The 23,959-nt window shown below is 41.8% G+C and overlaps 1 protein-coding gene across 3 annotated transcripts in view; it reads left to right on the top strand.

The window, feature by feature from the left end:
• kremen1 (kringle containing transmembrane protein 1) overlaps positions 1 to 23,959 on the top strand; it is a 214,492-nt gene that overhangs the window by 178,166 nt on the left and 12,367 nt on the right. For 2 of the 3 annotated variants that reach the window (XM_060843715.1, XM_060843716.1), the window contains exon 9: positions 3,137 to 8,403. The exons of the other annotated variant lie outside the window; for it this stretch is intronic. In XM_060843715.1, the coding sequence (XP_060699698.1) occupies positions 3,137 to 3,293 (157 nt within the window). In that variant the 3' untranslated portion in view covers positions 3,294 to 8,403. Of the gene's footprint in view, positions 1 to 3,136; positions 8,404 to 23,959 lie in introns of those variants that run through there. 3 annotated transcript variants of the gene reach the window in all.

Genomic DNA, 23,959 nt, shown 5'->3' with positions numbered 1-23,959 from the left:
AGTCCCATAGCAATACCACTACACCATTGCCTCTTCTGGTGGTATAAGGCTGAGTTGTGCACAAATTGGTTGGTGCATTTCCTACATTCTAACAGTTCAAGATACTCAGTGTCAGGCCCTCCTCGGGTTTCGTTTTATGTCAAATTATTACTGAACAAAATGTTGAAATAAACACCACACTGAAGAATTTAAAGTCGCTCTCTCCATGCATACTCTCTTGAATGATGTTGATGCTAGAATGATATGTTCCAAATGTGCAGCCAAAAATAGCTGCAGGGCCAAACTTGGACATGCAAGTAAAATAAATGCTGAAGGCAGTTGAAATATTGGTTTCCTTTTACACAGTTGGCTGGCATGCATTGAAACCAGAATACAAGCCCCCTTCAATATGGGAGAGGGGCAACATCGTTGTTGAGATGGAGAATACCCACTAGGCCATATCGAAATATGTGTTTGGAGTGGGAATGAGAATTTTACAGAAATATTGTCGCTTGTTCATTTGTTATCCCTTCTGGGCATTTGGTACTGCCGCAAATATATCATTCTCCAAGAGCTGGGTTGTTAGAAAAGCCTTCAACCCGAAAAGTAAAATTAAGTAAGTTGCTTCAACACAACCACATTGCAGGTGCTGCAGTGCAACAAGGGGACAAAAGAACTGAGGAATTCTCCATTTCCATCAGTGACACCTTTAACTGCAATCTGCAGCATTTCAGCTTTTCTGCCTCATTGAAAATAAATGTAAAAGGTCACACATTTCAAAATGCAGAGCAGTTCTGAACTTGGCCTTTAATGGTGTACTGTGGATTGGCATGACTCTGCTGTTTCCATGGCAGCGCCTCTCTCTTCAGAAATTGGAAGACTGAAGGCCTTAAACAGAGTGACTGTCAGCTTATAATTATACCTGAAAATGGAGCTGAAAGACTCAAGAGTTCTTTGAACTCCTCTCTGCTTCTAAATGCCCCGAAAACCAGCCTTTGAGCTTCTGACATTTGACAAGATATTATCATCAAAGTTTGTGGTGGCTTTGTCAAGTCAATGATCATTTTCAACTTTCGAATCGGTACAGTATGTGTTTCAGAGATGGTGTCAGCATGGGGTATGTTCCTGCTGGTTCAGCTCTTTATTCCAGGTATGAGGGCACTACAACCACACCAAAGAGGTGTAACTTGTATTTACTGACTCATGAGACAAATAATTGAATAGGTTGGCTCAGGTTAGGTTTCAGTGCAAGACAGCTTGAATTTTCTGAATATTTGCAAATAAGAATGTAAGGCATTGGGGCAGGTGTAAACCAAACAACTTCTCAAGCCTGATCCTTCAATGGTGTTCTATAACCAGCATTCTCTCTAAGCTGCCCAGTTGTGCACGTGCTCAGTCCCTCCAAGGTTCTGTGCATGGTAATTGGCATCGACATGCTGATCACGGCTTTGACTTCCAATTCCAGAAGTCATTGCTGTGCACAGACCTCAGATGTCAATTTAACTGGAAACAAAATTAGAGAGAATGCTGCCTGGAACTGAGATGATTAACAATGACAAACTGTTTTCCAACTATCAACTAGCAATGTCTCCAAACAGGGGAGAATTTTCATCAGATTCCCAAAGGCTCTACTTTTGCTCAGGCTTCTTAATACTACTCTCAGTGAAAAACTGCCTTGACATCAAGGACAGTCATCCTCTTGAGTTCAGCTCCCTTGTCCATGTTTGACCTAAGGCTATAATGAGGTCAGTGGCTAAGTGACCCTGCCAGGACCCAGACTGAGTGTTGGTGAGCAGAGTATTGCTGAGTAGGTGCCACATTATTCATTTTGTGCCTCCTGCTGGTTGAGAGTGGGTTGGGAGGATTTCTTGATGAAAATCTTATGTTGATGTCCTCTAGACTTTTCTCTTTATCACTCTAATATAATACACATGATTTTAAATACCTCCATTAGGTAAATCCTCGTCATTCATTATTCAAGCAAAAAGCAACCTAGCCTGGTATGCCTTTTCTGATATGATGTTCATGCAGTTCTGGACCTACTAAATCTTTTCTGCGCCCTCTCAATGTTTTATAAAACAGCAGCCAGAAACTGAATGCACCAATCTAAATATGGTCTAAGTAGTTTAGAATAACTTCCCTTCATTTCAATTCTATTTATCTATTTTCAAATTAAAAAGGTTAACTTGCATTTTTTCCAAAGTCCAGAGAATATAGATGTATTCCACTCAGTCTCTCATCATGGGAAAACCCCCTTTTGTCTGGAAACAATCCAGTGAACCTTTGATGCTGCCTCTCCAACTCGGTTGTCAATGTTGCTTTAAGTATTGAGGCTAAGGCTGTATTAGTACAGTCTGAGGCTCAGTACTTAACAAGTGTTGTTATCGTAACTAAGATTTTCTAACTTTTATGTCCAACCTTTTGCACTAAGGGTTAATACATCAGTTGCTTTCATGATTGTTTAATGTAACTTTTTCATTCAGGCCTCATCCCGCTTTGGTCTATCATTTCTAAAAGCTACACTCCCTGCAGTTTCCAATGTTGGCCAAAAGTTGTAAATCAACCTTAAAAGTAATCTTAAATCAATCTTAAAATCAATTACATAAGTAGGTGTGACATTTCAAGTGTATTGCTGCCTGTATTTGTGGAAACAGTAAATGTGCATGTTAACACACCCTTGGTGGGGTAATCCTTTTATTAAGGATTAGATATCATGCCATAAACGTCACCTTCCTGCTTCATAATGGAGGATGGAGCATTGTTAAAAATGAGCATAATGAAATGTAAAGCATCCATGGATTAAAGATCAATTAAACTTGGGATTTAAAAGTTTTCATTAGCAGCTATTCACCCTCCTAGCGAGATTGTTATCTCCTCCTTTGTCTGTTCAACCGTTCTTCCTTATGTTTGGTTCTAGCCCTTCTTTTCATTAACTCCTTACCCTCTCCCCCCACCCTACCTCCTGCATATGAGCCAACAGTTTCCTAGCTACCATCAGTTCTGAGGGTCACCAGACCTGAAATGTTAACTCTGATTTCTCTGCACAGATGCTGCCAGACCTGCTGAGCCTTTCCATCAATTTCTGCTTTTGTTTCTCATTTACAGCATTCGCAGTTCTTTCAGTTTTTACTGAGAAGTTTTATTTATTTTCCTCTAGGTCACGCCGAATTCCCGCGCAAGACAGCTCAGAGAATTGTAGCCAGCCATCTCCATCTGAACCCTGGGTCATCACCTATAAACCCTCGACTATTTTGTTCTTTAAGAAAAAACTGAAGAACCAGCACGGAGATCGAAGTCCACTTGTGGGTGACTAACTTACTGCAGCAACAGAGGTCTTAACACCCCAACAATCTCCACCTCTAGTCTTCAACCACGGAAACTGCTTTAAATTATCTTTCAGTTGCAACATCCAGCACTTTGATACCTCAGCGTGGAGGTGGCTTTAATCTCACTGAATTAAGCACTTCTCACAGATACACGCACTCGCGCATGCTGATTTGGATCACCACAAGACCAGTTGGCTGACATCTCCAAAGGCAAGAGCTCAGTAAAACTGAACGATCTCGGCTTTTGTATGCAACACTCTTGCAGTTGAACAAGGGTGAGACTGTCACCAGCATGAGACTGTACATTGTATCGACTGGAATTCTCTTGGGGTCTAATAAGGGAAAGACACTTCACTTGACTTTCAGAATCCTCTTGGATATAGATGCAATTCGAATAGTGAACTCATTCTTCTGTGGGTGACTCTTCTACTGTGTTCATTCAGCCCTTCAAGCCATGCTTGTCTGCGCGATCTAACTGAGCTCTACGGGTGATTTCTTAACAGTTGCAGAAGAATGAAAACCTTAACTTTTTAAATTATCAAATTTGATTTGCAACCACATTGCAGGTAAGGACGAGAAGGGACCATGTTCTGCTTGGCAGAAGACCACTGGAAAATTGACAGTGAATAGCAAGTCCAATTCAGCCTCCAAAGGCTTCACCACTGTGCAGCATCACATAGCCATTACTGCGAGGGTGAAGAATCATGCGAAGGATTCAGAAATAGGCTCACATGTATAACTCTATCCTGGTAATCTATTGGCTATATTCAACTCAGAGTGGGAGTTTGCAAATTCTAATGTGGGAATGCCAAAGTTCCCTGTACTAAAATGATGCTCAGTTGCTAACACCAGAGTCTAATCACGTAGGGTGATCATGCAGGGCTGAGTGAGCTGGGGATGGTTCTGTTTTGTTGGGGTTTCCTTCATTCAGTCAAAGCTAAACCTTAAGCAAGCCTCTCCTGCCTTTTCAGAAAAGCTTAAGTCCAAAAGAAGTATCCTCATGCATGTGCGGGATTTCACTTGTACTTGTTTTTACTTGTTTGTTTTTGTTTCGGTTGTTTATAACTCTGTCAGGTACTCTTCAGAATGCTCAGTTACCTGGCGTGGCGTTGGGCTGTGACCTGATCTCAGTTTTCTGCCAGCCCTGCTGTATAACTACTGCTAGAGACTGATAACATTTTTTTTTTAAAAATTCAAACCTCCAGGTGAAGTAATGACAGTCAAATACATTTACTGTAAGAAATTACTAGAAACACAATTGACTAAACACTATTTTCTTTTTGTCCCAAGTTACATATTAATATACAGACAGAAAGATTCCGTTTGATACTTATCACGCATTACATTCTCCATGGAATCACATTCCCTTTATTAAACAATATACTGTTGCTTCTAGCCTTCGATGAGATCGGGTATTGTCAGTCCATTGGGGAATACCTTTAATTGACTGTCTCCAGGCATTGCCTTAGCTTTTCTGGTGACTTTCCACCACCACCAGTAAAGCCTGTTCTAATTATTCATCATCTCTTTGGCCGTGCCAAAATAGATCTCCCAGGGTTCATTTCTTCAACTGGAGACCGTCTCCCTCTCCCATCTGGCAAGAGTAAGATGCATAATCAGGTGACCCTTCTGTCTGCTGGCCACACATAATCTCTACCTGTCTGAGATTTTACTGATTTGTAAAGAAGTCTGAAACCTGATCTGAAAAATAGATTATTTAGTGCTCTTCCTGATTCTAACATGAAACCCATAATCTGACATCCAATGACAAATGTTATTTCGGTATCTTTGGTCCTAACACCAATTCATCTTAAAAGTCAATAGACAGTCTACACTGAATCCCTACAGTATGTTTTTGGGATTGTGTGGAGACCCAAGCTCAGTGCATTGGTAAGTACAAGGCCTGGTGCCATGGTCTCCAAGCATGAATGCCTTGCACTGTCTTTTCTTATTAAAACAATCTAAACCCTCCTTTATGTCTTTAACAATCAAGCAACCAGTGCTCACTGTCAGTTGGACTGCAGGCATGTCAGTTATGGGCAGGGAGAAAAACTGGGAAAACAGTTCAGTGGCTCCTGTTCCCAGGATTTGCTGAGATATTTCTTGTGCTGATCAGAATGTTAATTCCTGAACTTCCTTCTCCGGATGCTTCCACTTGTTTTCAGGAGGCTCAGGGTAAGTGGGTCACAAGTATGAAGTGTTCACTTTGACTTATTTTGCAAGCCACAGTGCACAGCAATTGCTGACAGAAAAATAAATTGAGTTTCTTTAGGCTTCAACTGGTTTTCCTGCAGAGAACAGAGACAGTTCTTGAGGTTGAGGAGATCTGATTGCTCCTCACCATATTGGTTACAGCCCCAAGCTGTGCAATTACTTGATAATGGCACCAGTGTCTGAGTTTACCATACACAGACCTTAGGTCTCCCCAGAGCTTCATCATTCTTGGCAGGTAGAAGGCCTTTGTCATTGATACCTGGTCAGAGACCAATCAGCTGCTTGTTGCTGGTTGAATCTCCATTTGTAGATACCCTCAGATCCAGCTTGCCTGCAAACTAAACTTCAGCTACTTCTTAAACAAGCAGCTTTATAATCAGCACTTATAATAAGTATTAGGTTACTTACTTGCACAAACTACAGCAACCCTTGAACAACCCTTGCTTTTTAAAACAGTTATTTTCCCAAGTCAGTCACAACCAAAAATACAGAACAATAAAAAGCCACAGTCTTTACACACGATTCCCTTCATTTACTTTAAAGCTATAATTGTAAAACATAAAAACCTTATAAACCTCGCAATTCTAGCACCTCCCCATTTTGATGAGTTTTCATAAATGTTATTAAAATATAACCACTTAACATATTTCAAACATTAGCAACTAAATTATAATTAACTTACCACATAGAATACAAGTAACGTTCTCTCCTTATGCTGTCACATTGTTTACCAAACAGTCCAACATGATGGCTTCATGGCTTTTAAGATATATCAAATTAAATACATATAACAGTAAAATGTAAAGCTCCTTTTCCAGAGAGGAAAGACCTTCCTCTTAAATAGCAGAGAAATGGCTATGTTGCCAATAGCCCTATCCTATGATGATTAAAATTCACATTGTTATCATGTAATATTGGGCTCCTTAATTCATTCCTATTCTCTGTACTGTCCTTTTCTATAAGAAGCATTTGTCTTTTCAATCTTTCAATTCCCTTCATTGTCATTAGTGTTCTCTTCATTGTCTCCCCAGCTCCTCTGTGGGCTTGTAAAAACAACATTTTGTGCCTGTAGGTTAGTCCATGTGCTTATGAGTCTGTGCATTAGCTTAAAACCTCAGTGTCCTCGAATTTAGAAACATCATTGTAGAGTCAAAGAGTCATTGTCATAGTCATACAGCATGGAAACAGGCCCTTCAGTCCAAGTGGCCGTGCTCACCAGACGACCCAATCTGTCCCATTTGCTAACATTTGCCTCATATCCCTTCCAACCCTTCCTCTTCATGTACCCATCCAAATGCCCTTTAATTGCACCACCTCTACCACCTCCTCTGGCAGCTCATTCCATACACACCCTCTGCATGAAAGTTACCCCTCAGGTCCTTTTAAATATTTCCCTTCTCACCTTAAACCTATGCCCCCACTCTGAGAAAAAGACCTGAGCCATTCACTCTCTCCATCCCCGTCATGATTTTATAAACCTCTAAGGTCGTCCCTTCGCCTTAGACGCTTCATGGAAAGAAGCCCCATAACTCAAATTCTGCAGTCCCAGCAACATCTTTGTAAATCTTTTCTGAGCCCACTCAAGGTTAACAACATATTTGCTATAGAAAGGAGAGCAGAACTGAATGCAGTATACTAAACGTGGCCTCACCAATGTCCTGTGCAGTAGCAACCTGACCTCCCAACTCCTATACTCAGTGTTCTGGCCAATGAGGGCAAGCGTGCCAAACACCTTCTTCACCACCCTGCCTACCTGTGACCCCACACGTACTATGCACCTGCACCTCTAGGTCTCTTTGTTCAGCAACAATACCCAGGGCCCTATCATTAAAACTAAACAAGTCCTGCCCTGGTTTGCCTTACCAAAATGGAACTCCTGTTATTTATCTAAATTAAACTCCATTTGTCACTCTTTGAATCATTGGCCCAATTGATCAAGGTCCAGTTGTTATTTCTGCCAGAATACTATTTTTCAATATACTCTTGTGGTCACTGAAACCCTGCAGCAAATTTTTCAAATTGTCAGATTTACCTGCTACTCCCTGTCCATGAACTAGTTGAATGGAGGGGCAGGTTTGAGGGGCCAAATAGTTTACTCCTCCTTATGTTTAAGTAGGTGACGCCTTTTTCAATGGAGTTCAAACTTCTTTGCTTCAAAGGGCAGCACGGTGCCCCAGTGGTTAGCACAGCTACCTCACAGTCCAGGCACCTGGGTTGGATTCCACTCTCGGGTGACTGGAGTTTGCATCTTCTCCCTGAGTCTGTGTGAATTTGCTCTGGTCTCCTCCCACAGTCAACAGTTATGTGCAGGTTAGATGGCGCGGCCATGTTATATTGTCCAGGGATGTGCAGGCTAGTTGGATTAGCTATGTACAGGGTCTGAGTGGGATGCTGTTTGGAGAGTTGGTATGGGCTGAATGGTCTGCTTCTACACTGTAGGGATTCTATGAATTTCCTTTTGCAATTCAAGGCTTTCCCTCTACATGACAAAATTCTAATTCTCATTCATGTATTTTGACTTGATTTTCTTTCTCTTTCAAGTTCTTTTCATGTCTTTTACCAGCTGTTTCAGTTGTGACAGAATCATTGCCAACTCAATTTATATGGACTATCTATCTCTCCTTTAAGGTTCCAGTATTGAACCAGTACTTCAATGAACTCTGCTTTTCTCATACCAACTTTTGATTCTATTTCCAGCTTTTCTGCCATTTTTGAATTAACGTTTGTTGACTGTTAGGCGAAAGTGAGGACTGCTGGTGTTGGAGATTAGAGTCGGGAGTGGGGTTCTGGAAAAGCACAACTGGTCAGACAGCATCTGAGGAGCAGGAGAATCAACATTTCAGGCAAAAGCCATTCATCAGTAATGGGGCTGTGAGCCGAAGGGGTGGAGAGATAAATGGGAGGGGTTGGGGCTGGGGGGGAAGGTACCTGAGAGTGCGATGGGTAGATGGAGGTGGGGGTAATGGTGATTGGTCGGAAAGGAGGGAAGGAAGATGGACAGGTAGAACTGGTCATGAGGGTAGTGCCGAGTTGGAAGATTGGAAGTGGGACAAGGTGGGGGGAGGGGAAATGAGGAAACTGGTGAAATCCACATTGATGCCGTGGAGTTGGAGGGACCCGAGGTGTAAGATGAGGCGTTCTTCCTCCAGGCATCGGGTGGTAAGAGAGTGGCGATGGTTGTTTACTGTTGCAAGGTACTCAAAACCAGAGTGACTTCAGCCGATTAATTCAAAATCCCTGGAGACTCCCCAGTTTTGTTACGATCGCCATAGAGGCTGAAAATCTTTAAAAAGAAATTTTAAAATCCAGTTAATTGCTGGAAAAATAAGTCAGGATTTCATATTATGAACTTGTTGCTGTAACAGAAGTCTAAAACCACTGCTGACTAAACCTTATTTTCTTCAGGCAACTTTTACTTTAAACTAAAAATGTGTCATTTTACATTTATCATCTATCACACTCTCCAATGGGACTACAGTGTTTTTAACAAACAGCCCACAGTTGCTACATTCAGCTAAAAGGAAAATATCGTGGATGTTGGAAACCTGAAATAAAAACAGACAATGTTGGAAAAGCTCAGCAGCTCTGATGTTACCTGTGGAGAGAGAAACATTTTTAATGTTTTGACTGCGATTTGACTCTTCTTCATTTAACAGAATGTCGGACTAAAAATGTTAGCTTTGTTTCTCTCTCTCCAGATGCTGCCAGGCCCGCTGAGTTTCTCCAGCACTTTATGTTTTCAGACCATGTGTTCCAATAGATTCACGTATCCCTGTTTTGCTGTGTCATAACGTCAGGTGAGCATCTCCATGTAATTTCTTTAGTTTTTGGAGTTTCTTAATCCCATCACCGACTGTTCTGCTGTTCCTTTGACCATGACAGACCAAGTTTCCCAGATTCCATCAAAGGGTGCAGAATGTATTCCTTCAAATACAGACCATTTCTGTCCCACACCCGGCTATGGTAACTTGTAAAAGACAAGCTGCCTTTTCTCTGCTGACTACGCAGAATCTCTGTTGCTTGTCTCTAGGGAAACCCAAAACCTGACTTCAAAAATGGCTTTCTCTGCCCACTTGCCTGTGATAATGCACTTTAGCCATGCATCTGAGTAGAAATGAGCTCATTTTAATTAAAATTCCTCTAAGAAGGAACGGACAATCGACAGCACAAATATTAATAACACATTGTTGGGATTTTGGGAAACTTTGGGTCGACTCAGGATAAACTCAGAAACTGGTGCCACTATCTCCATGTGTAAATACCTTGCCTCTTCTTCTCATTAAAACAATCCAATCTCTCCTGTGTTCTCTGACAGCCAAAGCACCAGTTTGACCACGGGACAGGTCAGATGCACCCTGCTCATCTACGAAATTTAAAGTCACAATTGCAAAACATAATAATGTTATAATTCTGATAATGGCAGCACTAGACTGTTGAAGGAAGTGTCAATGGTTGGTGTTGATTACTCCTTGATCTTTATAGGAAAGTTTTTAATCTTCCTTCTTTATATTTCTCTTTGCTGCAAATGTGTTGCTGGTCAAAGCACAGCAGGTTAGGCAGCATCTCAGGAATAGAGAATTCGACGTTTCGAGCATAAGCCCTTCATCAGGATGAAGGGCTTATGCTCGAAACGTCGAATTCTCTATTCCTGAGATGCTGCCTAACCTGCTGTGCTTTGACCAGCAACACATTTGCAGCTGTGATCTCCAGCATCTGCAGACCTCATTTTTTACTCTTATATTTCTCTTTCACTCCATTTCCCATTACCCAAGTGAGGTCAGAGACGACACATGTACCAAATCGTGATATGATAATAGACCTGCAACATTTAACTCTGTAGTAAAGCACTTAAGAAAGCTAGTAAGCCTAGAAAGGTATTTGGATTCAGTCAGCCTGATTTAATTTACCAGGACACATCTACCTTCTTGTAGGTAAGGGGGTCTTGAAGGTCTAATAGACCACCTCATAAGTGTTTCTTTGGGAATCATACCAAATGTATGTTACAGATAAGGAGACATCCTGTGCAATTCAAACTGAAGTAAGTTCCTGCCCTGCCCAAATTATAACTGTCAGATGTTGGTCAGGAGTAAAGGCAGAAGTCAGTGAGGCATAAACGCAGTTATGTGGCATCATTGTGTATTCACACGAAGGGCCCTCAGGTAAACACAAAATTGAATCTGGCACCTGAATAATATTGATAGTTATGTTACCTGTGCCTGTGCTGCTTGTGCCTGTGCTGCCTGTGCTTGTGCTTGTGTTACCTGTGCCTGTGCTGCCTGTGCTTGTGCTTGTGTTACCTGTGCCTGTGCGTGTGTTACCTGTGCCTGTGCTGCCTGTGCTTGTGCTACCTGTACCTGTGCTGCCTGTGCATGTGTTACCTGTGCCTGTGCTACCTGTACCTGTGCTGCCTGTGCCTGTGTTACCTGTGCCTGTGCTGCCTGTGCTTGTGTTACCTGTGCCTGTGCTACCTGTGCTTGTGCTTGTGTTACCTGTGCCTGTGCTGCCTGTGCTTGTTACCTGTACCTGTGCTTGTGCTTGTGTTACCTGTGCCTGTGCTACCTGTACCTGTGCTGCCTGTGCCTGTGTTACCTGTGCCTGTGCTGCCTGTGCTTGTGTTACCTGTGCCTGTGCTACCTGTGCTTGTGCTTGTGTTACCTGTGCCTGTGCTGCCTGTGCTTGTGTTACCTGTGCCTGTGCTACCTGTACCTGTGCAGCTTGTGCTTGTGTTACCTGTGCCTGTGCTTGTGTTACCTGTGCCTGTGCTACCTGTGCTTGTGCTTGTGTTACCTGTGCCTGTGCTACCTGTGCTTGTGCTTGTGTTACCTGTGCCTGTGCTGCCTGTGCTTGTGTTACCTGTGCCTGTGCTACCTGTACCTGTGCTGCTTGTGCTTGTGTTACCTGTGCCTGTGCTTGTGTTACCTGTGCCTGTGCTACCTGTGCTTGTGCTTGTGTTACCTGTGCCTGTGCTGCCTGTGCCTGTGCTGCTTGTGCTTGTGTTACCTGTGCCTGTGCTGCCTGTGATTGTGTTACCTGTGCCTGTGCTACCTGTGCTTGTGCTTGTGTTACCTGGGCCTGTGCTGCCTTTGCTTGTGTTACCTGTGCCTGTGCTTCCCGTGCCTGTGCTTCCCTTGCCTTTACTGCCTGTGCCTGTGCTGCCTGTGCCTGTGCTGCCTGTGCCAGTGCCTGTCACTCCTCCATGAAGAGCTTGCCCTCTTGAAGCAACCCATGAGTAACGAGCCTGAGAGAGGAATATCTCGTAACAAGGAAGGAGAGAGTTTTGGTGATGGGGAGGGGTTATGGGAGGCTGCTGGGTGAATGTGGTGGTTAGAGTTTGCAGTTGATGTACTCTGGAGCATGTCAGCACTGCAGCTCAGCTTGGATTCAGCACAGTGAGTGTTTAATATTTGTTTTGTCCACATTTAACTTTTGTGGACGAGTGCTACCCAATGCCATGCATAGCAGGCCTGCACCCTACACCGTGCTGGCTGTGCTTTAGACAGGAGATGTTAGTGAGCCACCTCCCCCAAGGTTAGTCTTTGTTGTGTCTTTTCATATCTCCAAAATGGGCACACAAGGTCCATGTTTTATCCCTTGGAGCCAAAACAGCTTGCATACCCATGGTGCATCTGACTTGTGTAGAACGTTGGAAGACTTGCAGGAACCAAATAAAAGTCAGCCCAGATTGAAACCTGGAGTGGAGTCCAGGAAGGGATATTTTGGTGAGTTTCTCTTGTATTGAAGATTGCAGCTTATTGTGCAGGCTTCATTGATAATGTATCAGACAGCACCTGACAGCAGAAAGCAATGGCAGCTTCTCAGGGCTGAGCTAAATGGTGGTACGTGGAGCTCTGAACTCATGAGGCATGAAATTATAGCCTGCCAGACTTAAAGATTGAAAGATAAACCAAAGCTAATAAACCTCAGGCTAAATAACTCAGATATCTGACACAAGCAGCCAATCTATACAATACATCAAAAGCCAAAATAAACGTTGCTAATGACTAAAAATACTCACTTTTGTTGGTTTATGTCGTGACAGGATTAAGGAAAATATTATCTTCAGTCCAAAGTAATATTAGATTTGATTCCCTACAGTGTGGAAACAGGCCCTTTGGTTCAACCAGTCCATACCGACTCTCCGGAGAGTAACCCACCCAGACCCAATTCCCTCTGACTAATGTACCTAACACTATGGGCAATTTAGCATGGCCAATTCACCTGGCCTGCACATCTTTAGACTGTGGGAGGAAACTGGTGCACCCGGAGGAAACCCATCCAGACACGGGGAGAATGTGCAAACTCCACACAGACACTCGCCCAAGAGTGGAATTGAACTTGGGTCCCTGGCACTGTGAGGCAGCAATGCTGATCACTGAGCCACTGTGCCACCCAAATTTTTAGTATGAAGAAACTAAAAATTGGACAAGATTTTTATTTAAAAACACCTCTTTTAGAACAATAGCTGGAATACTTTTGCAGCCTGCAGTTCTGTATACAGTGTCAGGGCCACCATTTAATCAGATTTCCATGTGGGATGCCTTTTTGGCACATCCCTAATCAGAATGGATCTTGCCAGACTCCACCTAGTTTGGTTTAAAGCCTTGCAGGGTAATTTTGCTTAGGAATGATCATTCTCAGGACAGAGTCCAATTGAGATGGAACAATATCCAGTTTGGATATTGTGAAAAATGTATAACATCGGGTGTGAGAAACGTGTGACTATTGAAATCAAGAATGTAGCTTCCTTTATACATATATCCCAACTCCTATGTATATATGAGGGTGTGTCAAAATCTACAAGTCACTACAGAGATTGTTAGATCAAGCATGGAAAGTATATTAAATACAAAGCTATAGTGTGATAAATTGGTTAATTGAGTTAAGTACAAACAGGGCCAACCATGTTTTGAGCCAAATTGAAGCACAATGTGGATATTTTTGGATCCCATTACTATCTGCTTCCTAGGTTGATTTGACTTTCACAAACTGATGTAAACTTAAAGAAACCACCAGCTCACCTTGAGTATGGTGAGTGTTCAGCCCTTGAAACAGTCCTTTACAAAGGTATTTCATGGTGGAAATATTTGAGCCCCCAGATTGTGAAGCGTGAGTGAAGGAACTTTCTGGATTCTTCCTCCAAGTCCTGTGTTCAATACAGGGGTTCTCATATTTCAATATAAGATTTCCAGCAATGTTGATGGGTTCCAGTTTTAAATTACACATTAATGATATGTTTCAAAGGCTACATTTCTGGAAGGGTTTTTAATTACTTTTGGTAGTTCTGAGGCCAGATAATTTTTCAAGCTTTTAGAGCATGAATGAGCCTGCATACATGGTGTGTCCTCACATGCACAGCTCGATCTTTCTTCTGTCAAAAAAGCCTTTAATCATGGTAATTGTGTAAAGATAATTAAAGTGGGATTGGGTGTTATCTCCTCTTTTGGGGGCTGTCTTTTATCTCTCTTTTAATATTTCGAGCAATCATTAGAATAAAATAACTCCTCATAAAAAAAACGAGGTCAGAAGAGAATTGTTATTGATTAGATTATTATTTCAGGTCCTTCAGCTAACATTTTTTTATGCTGTCTGCCTCTGCCTTTTCCGCACTGGGGACCCATTGTCTCCATGTTGTCTTCCTTCAGTTGGGAGGATGGTGCTGCCTAGTCTCCAGGCTTACCAGTTTGGCTGCCATTAAGTGATTACAACGCACATTGATGTGTGCAAGTACAAATAAACGCCAACAAAATGCAACATTTAGTTGTGGGGAAGCATTCCCGATGGACTTGTAACTGACCAAGAATGTCGTACAGCAATTCTTAAATGAAAAGAATTTAAGACCAGTAGTGTCCAATTCAATGGCAAGTACATCAACCACTACTAAATGCAGTCATTTTATCTTTGCTTTATTTTAGGACTTCTCTGATTATGATTCTTTCAATACCCATCTAACCAGCGTCATGACTGTTTCTAGTACTGAAGGCAGATCAGTACTGATAGGGCAGTCCTATATTGCTCCTGCTCTGAGCTCCATAGTCATAGCTTCTATGCTCACAAACCAGAACCTTCAGATTGGATGGATAAGGCTGATTAACTGGTTCCATGAAGTCTAGTGTATAAGCCATACCTGTGTACAAGCCACACTCTATAATATACTTTGTATAGATCATAACATTATATTGTATATGTTGGTATTCAACACACTCGTATCTATAAGCCATTTCGGGTTTTAGCTCAAACATTGGTATCCAATAGTGATCCATATACTGGATTTTAGTTTGACTGTTTTGCACAGGTAACACAGAACCTGTGCTTCCTTTATTTGGCCCAGTTTGTCAGTTTTATATGTGGTGAAGCTTCTGCATCTTCAGAGTTATTTAGAGCTTCTTTTTCTGTACGTTTAAAGAGCCTGTTGCCCGTTAATATATATATATTGTGTACATCACAAAATGAAGATGTTTTCTACATGCCCAACAATCATGCCAGATTACCTCTTACCTTTTCTTTGGGCGAGGGTAATCTGTGAGAATGCAATATGCAAGACCGTCGTTAAACATAGATTAGCATTATCAAAGGGTATGGTGCAGGAAAAGCACAGCCAGTTGGGCAGCATCCGAGGAGCAGGAGAGTCGATGTTTCAAGCATAAGCTCTTCATCAGGAATTAGCAGAGCCAGGCTTCCTGATAGTCAAAAGTTCCCATTTCATTTGTACACTTTGTGGAGCTTTTGATCCAACTGATGCACTCTACCCAATCCTGTGTCAAAAAGTGCTCTTTGCAAGCTTGCACTTGTCATATTGTAACACAGTGAATATGTGGAAGGTTATTGATCAGTAGGTTTTTGGGTACTAAGATAATGAAGGGAGATGGGGATAGTGCAGGAAGTTAGGGTAGAAAGTAAATTTTATTGAATGGTGGGTCTGATGCAAAGGGCCAAATGGTCCACAGAAGTAAATGTGGCAGATAAAAAAGTACTTTTTTCATCATTGAAAATCTCTACAACTTTAAGATGAGTGATGTTTGTGGGCATTCACAGACAATTTCAGGGAGGATTGCAGTCTCTAGTGTTTGGAATCATTGCTTATAAACCTATTCTTCTTTGATATGTATTATTGCCACAACGCTAATGCAGGCAAAAAAGTTAGAAGCCATTCTTGGGAAAAGAATTCCTTTGTATTTTTTTTAAATAGGTAAATTAAATTAAGCTAATTCCTCAATATGAATTCCCAGATAGGTTAATATCTGTCTGCAACAAAAAATGCCAGTTATCAATTCTAAAAGAATATCTTCTATAAATATTATACACTTGCTATGAAATATTAAGGGGCTATAGTGGGATTGTGAGAAAGAACTCTCCTGGAAAGAGGTTACAAAATGTGGAATTTATTTTGTTGAGAAATGTGTTTTTTGAATACTTTAATATTTCAAAAACATTTAGAAATTGAAATTATCTTCATTTATACCTGGTCACACTTTGGAAAAAGCAACAAGGACAACAGGATCAATGCTGTAAAGATGTATTCTGTTACAAAACAAATATTTTAAAGCTATTTTCGTGTCTCCCATTCTCAGTAAGAAAGTGGAATTATATATGAAGATGGTATAAGCAATAATTTGTACAGTAAATTATTCTTTTTTTTTCTATATGTACGGGATGTCAATATTTACAGACTTAAATTATGAAGAGTACTGTAGTTTATTAAATCTGTGTTTTAATAAATTTGCATGTCTTAAAATATTAAATTTTTTAGTTTCTACTAAACTTTGTTTTACCAGGTGTGGAAATGGAGTTACACATTGGCATCAGACTGATTGATTTAGTCACATTGTGCACTTTCTCTCTTGTTTCTCCTCCCATCTCTTATGTGAGCACTGACTTCCAGAATCCAATTAACCATATGTGAGGCAATGCCCAGTGTAATGCAGACAGTTCTATACCAGGCCAAATGTAGCTGGGTGCAACATCTACTGCTATTCCCATGCTTTACCTTACTATCTGCCACACACTTGCCATCGCTCTCTACTAATCACACTTTCCTAATTAGCTGGAAGTTAGAGAGCAGCAGATCAACACTGAACAGGTAACAACTGGATGAATTGACAGGAGGGAAAGTATGTGTAGACTCAAAATTTACAAAATGAAATGATTAAAGAATGGGGGCGACATGGCGGCTCAGATGTTAGCACTGCTGCCTCACAGTGCAAGGGATCCGGGTTCCATTCCGCACCCCCAGGCACCTGTCTGTGTGGAATTTGTATATGCTCCCTGTGTCTGTATGGGTTTTCTCCCACAGTCCAAGATGTGCAGGTTAGGTGGATTGGCCGTACTAAATTGCCCTGTAGCATAGGTTGGGCCATGGGAAATGCAAGGATGGGGATGGGGGGAGGTGGCTGGGTGGGATGCTCTTCAGAGGGTTCATGTTAACTTGATGGGCTGAATGGCCTGCTTCCAAACTGTAGTTATTCTATGAATTATGAAAATAACAAAATGGACAATTTGAATTACAACGAAGATTTTCTGAGAGGAAATAACTCACCCCTTCAGCAACCGAATCCAAAAGGATATCAAAATAAACATTGAATTAGCTAATATTATCCTTATGAAAGACTGTCTTAATTCCAGGAAGGTTTATTGGGTTGATTCCTGGAATGACAGGTTTGTCTTATGAGGGAAAATTGAGTAAATTGTGCCTTTCTCATTGGTGTTTAGCAGAATGAAAGGCGATATTTCGTATTATATAAGATTCCAAAAGAGCTTGATGCAGTCATTGCTGGGAAGATGTCTCCCATTGAGGAGAGCCTCATAAGTGAGCACAGTTTAAAAATAAATAGTATCCCATTTATGATGGCGATAAGGAGGAATTTCTTCTCTCAGAGTTTGAAATTCTCTTTTTCAGTCTTCAGAGGAGGCTGGGACAACATAGTCAAGGATAAATCATATAGGTTTTTTAGGAATCTAAATTTATGAATGGCAGGCAGGAAACTGGAGTTAATGCAGTAAACAGTTCTTTCAAGATCTTGAATGATGAAGCAGGCTTGGGGAAGAAGTGGCATTCCTTTCTTCCTAATCTTATGACCTTATGTCCTTAAAGTTTGTACCTCAAGAGCTCAGACTGTAGCAGAGGCCTAGACAGAGGGCTGGCCATTTTGCCACTCAGAATAATTGAAGGGAGTCCTCAATAACTTCTGACTATGTGGAACATGAAAAGTCCCCGACATGGACTTTTCCAGCATTCACAGATTTTTGGCATTCATTAATGTGATATGGGCATTGCTGACTGATCCAGCATTTATTGCCTATCCCGAGTTGTCCCTGAGGAGATTTTAGTGAGTTGCCTTCTTGAACTGCTGCAGTGCTGCAGGGACACCCATAACGCCAACAGTGAGGGAATTCCAGGAATTTGACCCAACAACACTGAAGAAACAGTGATAGATTTCCAAGTCCAGGTAGTGACTGGCTCAGAGGGGAACTTGTAGGTGAAGGTATTCCCATGTATTAGTTGTCCTGAACCTTATATATGGTAATGGTCATGTAGGATTGTAGGATTTCTACTGTGCACCTTGCAAATAGTACACACTGCTACAATTGAATGTTGGTGCTAAAGGGAGTGAAGGTTTATGGACACTATGTCCTGAATGGTGTCAACCTTCTTGAGTGTTGTTGGAGCTGCACTCATCCAGGTTTTGGGGAGTCAGGAGTTGAGCCACTCATTGCAGGTTTCCTGGTCTGTAACCTGTTCTAATTGCGACAGTATTTGTATGCACATCCAGTTCAGTTCCTGGTCAATTGTAGCCCCTCAGATGTTAGTAGTGAGCAATTCAGATGCTATTGAATGTCTATGGAGGATGATTAGATTCTCTCTTGTTGGAATTGGCACCTGTATTTCTGGTGAAGATTATTGGAAATGCTTCAGCTTTATCTTTTACACTGACGTCCTGGGGTGCCCCATGATTCAGAATGGTGATAATTGTGCAGCCTCCTCCTTCAGTGAGTTATAGAGTCATAGAGATGTACAGCATAGAAACAGACCCTTCGGTCCAACTTGTCTGTGCTGACCAGATATCCTAACCTAGTCTAGTCCTATTTGCCAACATTTGGCCCAAATCCCTCTAAACCCTTCCAATTCATATATCCATCCTGATACCTTTTAAATGTTGTAATTATACCAGCCTCAACCATTTCCTCTGGTAACACATTCCGTACACATGTGACCCTCTGTGTGAAAAAGTTGCCTCTTAGATCACTTTTAAATCTTTCTCCTCTCACCCTAATCCTCTGCCCTCTAGTTCTGGACTCCGCCTCCCCTCCCCCCCCAACCCCAGGGTAAAGCACTTGTCTATTTACCCTATCCATGCCCCTCATGATTTTATAAACCTCTATAAGGTCACCCCTCAGCCACCGACACTCCAGGAAAAACAGCCCCAGCCTGTTCAGCCTCTCCCTGTAGCTCAGATCCTCCAACCCTGGCAACATCCTTGTAAATCTTTTCTGAACCCTTTCAAGTTTCCCAACGTCTTTCCTATAGCAGGGAGACCAGAATTGCACACAATATTCCAAAAGTGGCCTAATCAATATCCTGTACAGCCGCAACATGACCTCCCAGCTCCTATACTTTATGCACTAATCAATAAAGGCAAGCATACCAAAGGCCTTCCTCACTATCCCGTCTACCTGCAACTCCCCTTTCAAGGAACTATGAACCTGCACTCCAAGGTCTCTTTGTTCGGCAACACTTGTCATTGACTGTATGAGTCCTGCCCTGCCCTGATTTACTTTTCCAAAATGCAGCACCTCTCGTTTATCTAAATTAAATCCGTCCCATACCTCCTCCTTTGTAATATATACATTTTTCAAGATGTTGTTATTTATTTCCCCATGTTCTGTATCTTCCATGTCCTTCCCCACAGTATAAACTGATACAAAATACTCTTTTAGTATCTCCCCCATCTCCTGTGGGTTCCACACATAGGAGTCCTTGCTGATCTTTGAGGGGCCTTATTGTCTCCCTAGTTACCCTTTTTTCCTTAATGTATTTATAAAATCCCTTTGGATTCTCCTTAACCCTAATTGTCAAAGCTATCTTATGTCCCCCTTTTGCCCTCTGATTTCCCTCTAAGTATAAATGTTGAATTGTCCACCACTATTCATGACTGGATCTGGCAGGACAGCTGAGCGTAGATCTGGACCAGGAATCACTTAGCTTTGTCTATCACTTGTTCTTTCTGCTGTTTGGCATGCAAATAGTTCTGTTTGGTAGCGTCACCAGGTTGACACCTCATTTTTGGATATGCCTGGCGCTGCTCCTGGCATGACTTCCTGCACTCTCCATTGAACCAGGGTTGATCCCCTGGCTCAATGGTGATGGTTAAGTTAGGAATATACTGGCTTATCAGGTTACAGATTGAGCTGGAGTATAATTCTCCTGCTGTTGATGGCCTCATGGATGCCCAGTTTTGAGTTGCTTGATTCATTTAAACTCTATTCCATTTAGCATGGTGATAGTGCCACGCAACATGATGGATGGTTTTGTCACTATGAAGGCAGGACTTCGTCTCCACAAGGACTGTGCGGTGATCCCTCTTACCAATACTGCCATGGACAGATGCATCTGCAGCTGGCAAATTGGTAAGGTTGAGGTCGAGTCTGCTTTTCCCTCCTTCATTCCCTTACCACCTACTACAGACCCAGTTGAGCAGCTTTGTCCTTTAGAACTCCATAAGTGGAATTGTTATCCAGTCATTCTTGGTAGTGGACATTGAAGTGCCCCACCAAAGTATATTCTGTGCCTTTGCCACCCTCAGTGCTTCCTCCAAGTGCTGGGCAATGTAGGGGAGCACTGATCATCTGACAATGTGGTACCTGGTTAGTAGATAAAGCTTTCTTTGCCTATATTTTACCTGATGCCATGAGAATTCATAAATTCAAATGGCCATATTGTGTGGCCCATTTGGCCCATCACATTTGTACCAGTCATGATGTACCTATCTACTCAAATCCCATTTCCATATGTTTGACCAAAAACCTTCTAACTCTAGCAATTTCGTGATGGTTCCCGCTTCTGTTACCCTTTCAGGCAGAGCGTTCCAGCAACCCTAACCCTCTGGGAGATAAATATTCTGCTCAAATCTCGTCTAAATCTCCTTCCTGTACCTTAAATCTATGCCCCCTGGTAATTGACACCTCTACTGAAGATTTATTCCAAAAAACAAACCCCAAAGAAATACAGATACTGGAAATCAGAAAGAAAGCAGAGTTAAGCTTTCAGATCCACTGAAGAAGGGTTTGCTTTTTCTCCAAAGGTGCTGCCAGGGCTTTTCCAGCAATTTCTGTTTTGGATGTTGTTAGAAGTTTATTTCTGTTGATGGTGTATGCGCCCCTCATAATTTTGTGAAGCTCAATCACGTCTCCCTTTAACCTTCTCTGCTCTAAGGAAAACAACTCCAGCCTATGTAGTCCTTGCTGGTGGCTGAAATCCCGCTATTAATTTAGTCAACTAATTATATCAAGTTAATGTTCACAATAAGTTCCACAAAGTTGTCTAAATGAATTAATTGCTTTGTCAATAGCCCAAAGCTTAGAGGTAGATTAGATTAGATTAGATTAGATTAGATTAGATTACTTACAGTGTGGAAACAGGCCCTTTGGTCCAACAAGTCCACACCGATCCGGTCGGTAAGCGCAGCCCACCCAAACCCATTCCCCTACATTTATCCCTTCACCTAATACTACGAGCAATTTAGCATGGCCAATTCACCTGACCAGCACATCTTTGGAATGTGGGAGGAAACTGGAGCACCCGGAGGAAAACCACACAGACACGGGGAGAATGTGCAAACTCGACAAAATTAGTCACCCGAGGCTAGATTACTTACAGTATGGAAACAGGCTCTTCGGCCCAACCAGTCCACACCAACCCTCCAAAGAGTAACCCACCCAGGCACATTTCCCTCTGACTAATGCACCTAACACTACAGGCAATTTAGCATGGCCAATTCACCTGACCAGCACATCTCTGGAATGTGGAAGGAAACTGGAGCACCCGGAGGAAAACTACACAGGCACGGGGAGAATGTGCAAACTCCACACAGATCGTCACCCAAGGCTGGAATCAAACCTAGGCCCCTAGTACGATGAGGCAGCAGTGCTAACCACTGTGCCACCCTAAATGCATATTGTATTGTATACTGACACTGCAAATTAGCAATGGTAGACAAAAATGGTTTTGGCTTCTCGCAATGTTTTCTAGGTGACATCATCGTAGCCAACTCAAAAGAAGAAGAAGATGGGCTAAACCACTTTCATAATCAAAAGCAAAATATTGTGGATAGGTGAAATAAACTTCTGTCAAAGAATGACAATTCTGACAGCAATTGCAGAGGGAGAAACAGAGTTAATGCACCATATCCAATATGACTTTTTCAGAACTGAAGATTTTATTCCTAAGCAACTTCAATTTGGCTCCATAAGTGAAATGAGGATGCTATTTTTTTAAACGAACCTGTGATGCTTTGACAAGTGAGAACAGGACACCTACCGGACACAAGCTAAAAGCAGTGAAAGTAAGAATGCACAACAAAAAGGGCCAGGCATACTTTCCCAGCTAAAATTTTTGTTGTGTTGGTCAGGACTATGGAACAGCCTGGACAGGCAGGGCCTCTGTTTAAAATCTCATGTGAAATCTCTCACTATCTCACTGCTGCACGGGATCAACAATACAGCATCAGGAGGGTGCTTCAGCTCTTCCAATTCGGAGCTGGGAATGTGTCTAACTGAACCAGCCCGGGGAAAGATTGCCAATGAGGAAAATATATTGAGATAACATGGGCTCTCTAATCAAAACCCACAAATGTTAAAAATTAAACATTGTTAAAGTGTTGTACAATCTTTTGTCTAATGCAAAAACATTTTTTGAGAAATGTAAGACTTGATGCCAAGACTTGTAACTCTTTGAAGATAACCTACATGTTTATTTGGAAATGCTTGATGAGAAAAGACTCATGTTCATCTAGATCACCTTGCACTATCTCACGAATCACATGATACAATGATGAGGAAGTTGCTGACTAATCGTTATGATAGATCTTTATCATTAAGTCTAGAAAAGAGCCAAAAATAATCTGACATAAAAATTATTCAGGCCCTTTATCCCAAATTGTTACTTTGTGAAAGAAATCTATCTACTTTTGAATGACTCAATAACTACTCATAAATCCATCATCTTTCCAGGGAGCCTGGCTCATGGATTTATTATCCACTCACTGAGATATTAAAGACAATTTATGTATTCTGCCCATTAGGGAAATTGATAGGATTAGATGGAATACTTTTTTTTAACACCCAGTCTGTTTTTCCTTAGAACTGAAGGAAAAGTAATATCAGATGTGGTGAAAAGTTGGCCTTCCACCCAATCCCATTAGTATAAGAACATAAAAACAGAAGAACTAGGAACAGGGGTAGGAAAGTCATCCCCTTCAGCCTGCTCCACCATTTAATACCATCATGGCAGATCTCATCTCGGCCTCAACTCCATTTCCTTCCTGCTTCCCATAACTTCTTAACCTCTTACTGATTAAAAATCAGTCTATCTCCTCCCTAAGTTCATTCAGTGTACTATTATCCACTGCACTCTGGGGAAATGAATTCCTCAGATTCTCGCCCCTTTGAGAGGAGTAATTCTCCTCAATCCTGGTTTAAATCTTCCATCCTTTAGCCTTAAGCTATGCCTTCTCAGTTCAGGTTACCTCACAAGGGGCAACCTGAGGACTTTGTCAATATCCCTGTAGGTCTTATATACCTCAATTAGGTCTCGTCTCACTTTTCTAAACTCTAGCAAGAATAGGCCTAAACTGCTCAATTTCTCCTCATCAAACAAGCCTTTCACCTCAGAAATTAATTCCGCTGAGTGAATGTCATTAAAACTGCTCCAGAGTTTTGCACCGGCCAGTTTTCCCACTTTTACCCATTTGACAACATTTACACCAGGCAACTCTTTGCCAGCAAATCTCATTCTAAGATTTCTTGTAACTGTCACATACTTTTAAACCTAAATTAATCTCTATGCCTCACTCTGTCTGTGCACCCTATGGCTCTGTATGTCCTTGCTTGCTATGGTCTGCCTGTAGTGCTCACAAACAAAGCTTTTCATTGTACTTAGGCACATGTGATTACGATAAATCAAATCAAATCAAATCAAACCTAAATAAACTCTGCTCATAATACCTCCTCTGTCTTAACTTGAACTATACTCAGGTGGCTCAGTGGTTAACAGTGCTCCTTCAAAGCACTATGAACCGAGTTCGATTCCAACCTCGGGTGACTGTCTGTATGGTTTTGCATGTTCTCCCCGTGTCTGTGTGGTTTCCATCTGGGTGCTCTGGTTTTCCCCCACGGTGCAGGTTAGGTGGATTGGCCATGCTAAATTGCCCATAATATCCAAGCTGGAT

The sequence above is a fragment of the Hemiscyllium ocellatum genome, chromosome 24 (assembly GCF_020745735.1).
Source record: "Hemiscyllium ocellatum isolate sHemOce1 chromosome 24, sHemOce1.pat.X.cur, whole genome shotgun sequence".
Lineage (NCBI taxonomy): Eukaryota > Metazoa > Chordata > Chondrichthyes > Orectolobiformes > Hemiscylliidae > Hemiscyllium > Hemiscyllium ocellatum.
The sequence above is the reverse complement of the archived record's forward strand: the minus strand, read 5'-3'. Positions and strand labels throughout refer to the sequence as shown.